The following is a 9527-nucleotide window of genomic DNA, read 5'->3' as shown; positions in this document are numbered from 1 at the left end:
TTAGCTTCAGCAAAAGATGGCTTCACCTGATCAAAGAATGCATCACCACCCGTAAATGCTCCATTCTCCTCAATGGAAGGGATATTCCCTTTCCAGCCCACTGGGTTGGGCCTGGGCCTAATACTAAGGCCCCTCTCGGACTGGAACCTACCCTCCATGGCCCAAAAATCATCAAAAGGGCCCAACTACGAACTGTGTAAGCAGAAATAGAATCACATGGAAAATGAGTCAAATGGGACAGACGGGATACGTCGACCCTGACACTCACCTGTGATGACCAGCATTAAAGGATCCATGCCGGTAAGTGAACGAAAAGCACAAACAACCCTTCATTCTTTGAAAATAGAGACAAGAAGTGACTATGCCGATCGCTGACCATCGAGACACCACCCGGGAAGCTACACTGCATTAATGGTGCCACCTCAGACACCACACCACCTTAAAGGCCATGACTGGGTCAACTATGGGCGTGACATAGACCATTGACACAAGATACGAGAATGTTCTCCGAAACCGCATATAAAAGCCATGCTCTAATTATGAATGAATCTTTCTGAACTACTTTATTCTCCATCTATGCTCTTAGACGGAGTACTGACTTTGATATTAGAGGCTCCCTAGACCACCACCGAGCCCATCTTTGTCTTTGTGATCACAGGTAGAAATATCCCGGAGTTGTAGGAACTTAGCCCAAACGTATGAAACATGACATTAACATATCCCCTATAGCTTTTATTCCAATCCCAAGGACTTTGACAAGGGGATCTCCTATCTTCATTCCTTTTTATCATGGGAACCAAAGTTCTATCCTGACTTCTCATCAAAGTAGAATCCACCAACCTCTTTCATGGAATCAAGATTTCACCTTCATGCCCTCCAATCACTCGCCTCCCATTTGATGTTGTTCTCATCGTCTTTGCTAAAGCAAACTTGTAAGAAGCAAACACTTTCCAATTCACAATTCTCAGTTACATATCATGGTCTGGCCAAAGCATTAACAGTAGCAAATCCACTGCCTTCATTAGCAAAACCACTCCTCCTCTGACAACTTTGTCCCTCTAGACACTCTGCAATTGCAAAATTACTAGCCAAAACAAAACATCTTGGACTACCCCTTCTCCTTCCAAAGAACAAAGGCGAAGCTTTCAAAGCTATAAAGAATCACATTACCTCAAAACTTGTAAGTTGGCAAGCCAAACTTCTCTCTCAAGCTGCAAGAACCACTCTTATCACATCGGTAGCATCAACCATCCCTTCTTATGGCAAGTCCTCCTTTCTTCTCTCCAAAAGGTTTTGCAATGAATTTGACAAGATGTTTATGAGATTATGGTGTGGTTTCAAATTAGACAATGAATAGCACTTATTCTTGAAAAGTTGGGACTCCATCTATCACCCAAAACCATTAGGTGGCCTAGGGATACAAAATATGCATAACTTAAATCTTGCTCGTGTGTCTAAACTCAACTGGCAGCTTATTGCAGGCAGTAATAAACTTTGGGCTATCAACATCAAAGCCAAGTGTATAAAACATGATCAATTTTTAGATTCCAAAGTTAAGCCTATAGACTCATGGTTTTGGAAAGGCCTAAGAAAAACCAAATCCATTATCTCACAGGGAGCCCACTTTGTTGTAAAGAATGGTCATTCCATCGAAGCTTTCTGCGACAATTGGATCCCTCTACATCCTCTAAACACTCTCAGTCTCATTCCAGACACCTCAACCATAGTTTCCACCTTCATCCAAAACAATGGGATAGATATAAACAATTTTCCACTTTTGAAACCAACATTGCCAATGTTATCCTCAAGATTCACCTTCCCCAACATGATAACAATGACGAACTCCATTGGGCCCCTTTCCCTTCTAGCAAATTTTCCATTAAATCCACCTATAATCTAATCACCAAACACTATTTTACCCTTTTAGCCCCTAGAAAACCCACAACGCAGTGGAAAAAACTTTGGAAACTCAAACTTCAAGCATGCCTCAAACTCCTTTGGAAAGTCTCCTATAACTCTTTTCCTACAAAAAGCAACATTGCCTCCCGCCTCCAACTCACTACCTCTATCAATACCTCATGCTCCCTGTGGCAAACCTCTACAGACACCTTAGAACACACATTTCTAAACTACCACTACTCTTGTGTGCACCAATCCCCCTGGCCTCTCAATATTGAACCATTCTCTACACAAACCATCCCCTGCACATTAGACATATCAAACCAAGTCAACCGCCTAGCCAAAGAACGCACCCTAGCTTGGCTGAAAAAGCCCGAAATCCTCCAATCAAAGCTATGGTCAAACACCACCCCCCCCTGGCGGGCGAATTTCATGAAGATAAATTATGATGCTGCTATTTAAGAAAACTTCACAATCATTGCAGGTATTTGCGGAAATTTTGAATGATTCTCACTTAAGTCCTTGGTTTAATGCATTCGAACATCCTCTCCCCTTTATGGTGAAGCAAAAGTTGACTTGCTAGCGATTAAAGAAGCCCTAGTGCTCAAAGCTCACTCTATTATTCTTAAGGTGACTCCCTACAGGCTCACAATGCTCTTATAGATCTCTCTGCTGAAGTTGATTGGTCCATCTTCACCATTATAGAAGATTGCAAAAATCATTTCAAGCTTCTCAAAGATCAGAAATTTGTTTATGTCCTCCAAAGTGCCAACCATAAGGCACATGAGCTTGTTCAAATGATTGCTAACCGGCCCATGTGTAATAGCATCACTCAAGATCCTGTCACCTTCGACTCTCTATACTGGACCCATACGGGGTTTGATCTCCCTTAGCTTTTCTATGCTCTCTGTATTAGACTCTTTGTTTTTTTAATATATTGTTTGTTTGAAGAAAAAAAATAGAAGTTAGTTATAGCCATGAGTATTATTATTTTATAACTTTTTAAACCACAAGTACTATTTTTTAAAACGTTATAATCACATGTACATGCTACTCAATCCAATCAAATTATTCTGTTCTCAAGTTGGTGTGTAGAGTATGCCACCTAAATCACTTAAATTATAATACTTGATTTGAAAAATTTTAAATTTATGTTTCTAATCAAATTATACTAGATATAAACTTTACTAATGTCCCGTTTGGATAGTGAGATGAGATGAGATGAAAATTGAAATGGTTTTATATGAAAATTAAATAAAATATTGTTAGAATATTATTTTTTAATATTATTATTGTTTTGAGATTTAAAAAAATTAAATTATTTATTATATTTTATATAAAAATTTAAACATATTATAATAATAAGATGAAATAAATCGTTTCTATATCTAAAAAGAATTAAATATGTTCTGCTCACCGAATTTTGAATTTGAATATTTCCAACCCAATAATCCACGAGACGGAAAAGTGAAAAACGGAAAAATACGTTTCTGCCTATCACTCTAGTATTGCTGTCTTTTGGAGTTTTAGGCGGGCCAAGTGAGTAGCCGCGCTCGTAAGGCAAATCGATCTGTTAGAAAGTATAAGAAGAGGGTCGACCTCGTAGTAGACGTGAAGGGAAATGGCAGTGGATTCAAATTTCGCGTCGTTGTTTGAGAAGCTTAAAGTTGAAGATCCATGGCTTCCTCCGAAGACTTGGGAATCGATCCCGTCCGAAAGCGGAGACGGAGGACCACGTTCTCTTTCCCATTTATCATCTCCCTCTCAATCTCAGCCCCTCTACGACGCATCGACTCTCTCCGTAAGCCCCACTTCTCTTTCATACATCAGTCATCGTTGAGTTACTAAATTGTGCGAAATGCACCATTTAATTGGCATTTCGAAATGCTTTTCTGAATGATGAATATATTCATTTCCTGGTCGTTTTCTTACTTTGATGTAACCCATAAAGGTTGATGAAAAAGATGATTTATGTAAATCCTGCAAATGGACTTTCGTTGAAATGTTATTCAGAAACCCAAAATAGCCACCCTGCTTCCTCGCTAATTTGAAAAACACACCTCTAACATATTAGTAACTTTTTTTTGAGAGAAATCTTACGCAGGTAAGTTTACACGCCATTAGTGCTACTAGTTTTCATACCATTAGTGCAACCTACAATTTTCTGATCTAAATATTTTGTACTAATCTCTCTGTAATACCTCGGAATATGTAAAGGAAGGTGGTGATGAGATCTTGCATTACTTGGGAAGGAGAAGTTCTTGGCTATATAATGAATTTCAAGGGACTCCAACCGTAACATTCAGTACTCCTTTTGAAGTATAGGCTTTAGTTGTAGCTTGGGCTTTGAGTTGTTATAAATAGTACTAGAGCCAATTCCAACGGGTTGTTGCAGATGGTATCAAATCCAAATCCAACTAGAAGCATGGGGACTTGAGATGTGCCACCTATAATGGAATGGCTCAAAGAGAATGTAGGGAATTTAAGGTGAGAAGATTGTAATACCTCAGATTATATACATGAAGGTGGCGAATGAGATTGCGCATTGCTTGTGAAAGATAAGTTCTCATCCTTTATAATGAATTTTAAGGGGCTCCAATTGTGACATTGACTAGTCCTTTTGGAGTATAAATGTGGTTTGGGCATTCCTTGGCTCGTTATACTTCCCTTTACAATGAAATTTAAGGGGCTCCAATTTTGACATTGACTAGTCCTTTTGTAGCATAGATGTGGTTTGGGCATTCCTTGTCGTTATACTTTCAAATATTTGTTTTGTGCACTTTACACAAATTAATTACACATGTTTCTTTAGAGACTTCAATAGACATGTATTTTTTGTCAAATTAATGGATTTCGGTGAGTCTTTCTTCTATTCTGAATTTTTAAGCTAGAAATTTGACAATAAAATAAAGGTACAGCTATTTTTAGTATAGGTCTGTATATTCTTGTCTAAACTAATAGATGCAAACTTCTGGGGGTAGGAGGAAAGTATGGTGAGGTTGGCCATGTATGCACTGCAAGGCGTAAAATCTGCACTGATCAGCATTGAAAAGCTTTCTGCTGCCTTTTGTTCTGATCCGACTGATAGGACCTTCCATCAAATTCCAAGTTTGTGGAACCGGTCTTCAAGCACTCATGCTTTGGGAAAGATCATGAGCTCCATTGGCTGCTCGGGTTCTCTAGTTTTTCTTCTCCATCAATTTGTAGACTACTTTACAAATTTGAATTCAGATGAAAGTTTGATGGGAAAGAGAGAGATATCTGAACCTGCAGAAAATCAAATTTATGGTGACAGTGAAGTGCATGACAAAAAGTGCCGTCCATACAGTCTTGTCAATCAGGCATTTGCTGCTGCAGTTGGAAAGGTTTTAGAAGGGTACATGTGTGCACTGGATACCTTATATGCATCAGTAGGTTTCAGACATTCATCAAGGAAGGTTGGTATGCATGCGTCGTATATGGTAGGATGTTTTACCAGTGTTGTGCATTCTGAAATTACACTATTGGAGTTGTACCTGCACACAAAGGAGTTGAGGACGTGGATTGAAGCTCTGGGAAATATTTGTAACCTACATAATGTAGCTCTCTGCTTCTCGACAACTTCTTTCGAACACCTAAGTGCTAAAGCAACCTCTGCATTTTGTAACTTCTACAAAGGAGGGGATCTACTCACATATTTGTATAAACTGCTACAGGTTTGCTTAATTTTTTTCCATTGTGCTTGCTTAAATTATACTTCTTTTGCTTATTGGCTTAGTATTTTTGCATCCTTTTACAGGGCTTTAACACCCCCTTCTCTTAGGGACAAGATGCTACTTGCTCATACCATTGTGCAAAGATTCTATTAAGTAAACATCTAAGCAAACTTTATGAATGAACTTAAGCAACATACCATGTCGTCACATGTCATAAAAACAAACCTAAAGAACATACTCTGTCTTTAATGCCTTTAGTAGCAAACTGACCAAAATTCTATAAGTAGTTATTATTAAGCTTCCTCTAGGTAACAACTTTGTCTCTAATTTCCTTGGCTTGTAGGATTGTCATCAATGACAAATAATTAATACATAATAACAAAATGAGTCGAGTAATTTGTTTATAGATATATCATGCATTAAATAAGGTTATCAAATATTTATATCTTTGAGAAAACTATTTTTGAGAAAACTCTATAAAATCACAATATGAACATTGAAGAAATGTCATAAAAGGCAATTTTCATTTGAACTTTTGCGTGTTCAATACACATCTATTTCTTTTGTGTGCGTTGGTGATTATAAGAATCTCAATGAAATTCTAGTGGCCAACAAGTGGAGTTGCATATAAGATACCAATAACACTAGGGGTGTAAGGTTTTTTGTTCTAGACCGAAAAAACCAACTAGTTTCAATTGGTCTGGATTGGATCGATTGGTCTGAACTGGACTGATTATAGAACTGGTCAGTCTCGGTCCAAGAAGTAAGGAAATCCGGTTTTCTGTCTGGTCTCGGGGTGGGGTTTTTTCACCCCGGACCGGACCGACTGACTTTAATATATAAATTTTTTAAATAAATTTTTTATATGATATTTTATAATTTTTTAAGTAGTTATATAAATTGAAAGCACGTAATTATGTAAGTTTCTTCTAACATAATTATTTATGGTTAGATTATATGACATATTAAAGGTTAAGAATTTTAAGACAAGGTATTAACTATTAATTATTGAAAATGCACATACTATTAACATTATTAATTTATTACACTCAATTAAAATACTAAATTAGTTAAGTATATACTTAGTTAGACAACTTAGATTAAATCATTCACTTAATTATTTTATTATTATTTGTTGTCAAAAAGTTGAAAAAAAGAAAAAAAATGACCCTGATCGAAACACCTCGATAAGACTGACCGGACGGAACCAAAGCGGTCCGGTTTGGTCCAGAGTTTTGGTGGACCAAAAGAGTCGGTTTGGTCTGAAATTATCCTCCCAAGACTGACCGGACCGATTACACCCCTAAATAACACTCGATAAATTATTGCACACTTGAGTGGGCAAATCTCCCTGGACCATATATTGATGGTCACTTTCGCCTTTTTGTTGCGGTACCATCTTTCATTCCTTTAATTCTTGTCTTTTTCACCAAAAAAAAAAAAAAAAAAAAAACAATGAAACAAAGTGAAAGCATGCAACTTAAAATATTTGAATAAACTTGTATTTGATAACATATCATACAAGGTATGTCAAAAGAGACTTCCAAAGAAAGGGTAACAAGTTATAACTTGTATTAAAGTCATTTTTTTAAAGTCATGACTACAAAGTTGAAACAATAAGGGTATGCTCATATCTACTTACCCCACACCTTAGCTTCAAAAAAAAAAAAGAACTTCCCTTAAATCAATGTATCAATCTTATTTGTAAACTATAAGTTTGCTAAATTATTTTCCACTATTTGGCCTTCTTGCACTTGTGCTTAAAACAATATGTTTTGTTTTTGTAAGTAAGAAGAATTTATGAATTCACATAATTAGGCAAAGCCCAAGTACACATGAAGTATACAAGAGAAAAACCTAATTACAAGCTAAGAGCTGTGAAAAACAGCATAAAAGTCAAGTAGGTTTGGATAGTGAGATAAGAATTTTTAGTTTTAGATAAAAGTTTAAAATATTATTTTTTAATATTATTATTGTTTTGGGATCTGAAAAAGTTGAATTGAGATTTGAAGAAGTTGAATTGTTTATTATATTTTGTATGAGAATTTGAAAAAGTTGTAATGATGAGTTGAGATGAGAATTTTATGTCTCATCCCACTTGCCAAACCTACCATAAAACTAGTCCCATTCAATACAATAGCTGAAGCCCAAAGTAACAATGTATGGAAGAAAAAATATCTAATCCCTCCCATTGAACATTCCCTACTATCAAAACAGCAACCATTCCTCTCATTCCAAGTACACCACATTAGACATAAATGCACCATCTTCCAAATAGCCGCAATTTGACAATTGGCCCAAATTCCTCTTCAACATGACAATAAATCTACCACCATTATAAAAAAAAAATTGTACCACCCTCCTAGGCACTACCCATGCAATACCAAGCCTAGTAAAAATTCCATCCCATAAAGCCTTAACCAAATCACAATGAAGAAGAAGGTGGTCAGCTAATTCTTCATTTCTCAAAACAATGAAGAAGGCACCATCTTAAAACAATATGTTTTTTAATCTGTTTCCTCGTTTAGACTGTCAACATGATATTTTTATGCTTAAAAAAATTTTCATGATTGAGTCATCACTGTAAGCATACTCTGATCATCTAATGCTCCCATGCTCCTTTATGTTCAATTATATAAGAACTTTTCAATGAAAACTTACATAAACTGATCATTGATCCTAATTGCATAAAATTTAAACAGTGTTTTATATAATATACTCTTGCTTTGCAAAATATACACAACCCTGATATTCGATATCCATAATCAAAATAAAGCACATGGTTGAATCAAATTATTCCCAAGGCAATGACGAAAAAGGCCCAAGGATTTTAGATATTGACTTCTATGCTAATAGAGGCGATAAGATACAATCCTAAAGTACATAATCATCTTAGTTATTAAGCTAGGATTACCATTGAGATTTGTATCTCTTAGTTATAAGCTAGGATTACCTTTAAGATTTGTATCCCTCATCAACTTCCTCATCTACTTCATTCAAATTGATGGTCCAGACAAACGGTAATGGTTGAAATTGATATTTTGTATGTTGTTTTTCAAAAAACTACAAAAATGTTTTTTGCGCTTTAAGTTTGCTGGGAAAAGAGCCAATGAAACTTTTTGTATATGTGCTTTACTTTTTGTAAGCGAAGTACTTCGGCCATGATACTTTGCACTTAACCGCATTTTTACCTACATTTTTCCTAACATAAACATCTTTTTAACATCAGTACATTTATATCACAACTATAGTGGTAGCTGGAACATAAAACATTGGAGTAAACTAGTAATTTATGTCATTTCATGTATGGTACATTAAAAGGGACTTCCAAAGAAAGGGTCAATATATATCATTTACTTAAAAACACATTTTTCAAAAGACATGTCATTGAAAATCTGAAAAATTAAGTGTATGATTATATCTACTCACCTCACTACTCACCTCACTCTTTAGATTCAAAAAAATCCAGAAACTAATGAAAATATTAACCTAGCAATCACTTGTAAACAATCAATGCCCTACACTAGTTTCCACATTCAGTCGCCTTTTTTCTTTCTTCCAAGAGAAAAAAACCAAGATTGGATGAGTATAAATTTTGATGGAGTTTTCTATAAAAGAAATAATCTTGCACTGATCTAATCATTCAAGAAGGATATGAAGGTAACTTGAAATCTTGTTGAGAAGTCTTGAGAAAATTTGTAGAAATTTTTTTTCTGATTGGCACCGGGTGTCTAGGAATAGCATCCTAACTAATCCCAGGGGTGCATAAGCTCTCGACAAGGAGTTTCCCACAAGTGCACCTCGGGTAATTTAAGGGGATAATCCCCCAGTGCGATGGCCCCTAGAAAATTTGTAGAAAACTCACCTAAATCACCAAGGAGAGGCATGTAGTATGGTTTATGTTAAGGTAAGGAAAGTAGCCGAAAAACTTTT

General features: G+C 36.0%; 1 protein-coding gene across 2 annotated transcripts in view; it reads left to right on the top strand.

Annotated features, from left to right (window-relative positions):
- The first annotated feature begins 3411 nt into the window (after positions 1–3411).
- LOC109014007 overlaps positions 3412–9527 on the top strand; it is a 64858-nt gene continuing 58742 nt past the window's right edge. For both annotated transcript variants that reach the window (XM_018996305.2, XM_018996304.2), the window contains exons 1-2: positions 3412–3700; positions 4881–5594. In XM_018996305.2, coding sequence (XP_018851850.1) covers positions 3521–3700; positions 4881–5594 — 894 coding nt within the window. In that variant the 5' untranslated portion in view covers positions 3412–3520. The remainder of the gene's footprint in view (positions 3701–4880; positions 5595–9527) is intronic.

Source organism: Juglans regia, chromosome 14 (assembly GCF_001411555.2).
Source record: "Juglans regia cultivar Chandler chromosome 14, Walnut 2.0, whole genome shotgun sequence".
NCBI lineage: Eukaryota > Viridiplantae > Streptophyta > Magnoliopsida > Fagales > Juglandaceae > Juglans > Juglans regia.
Note: the sequence above shows the minus strand (reverse complement) of the source record. Positions and strands in the feature narration are given on the sequence as shown.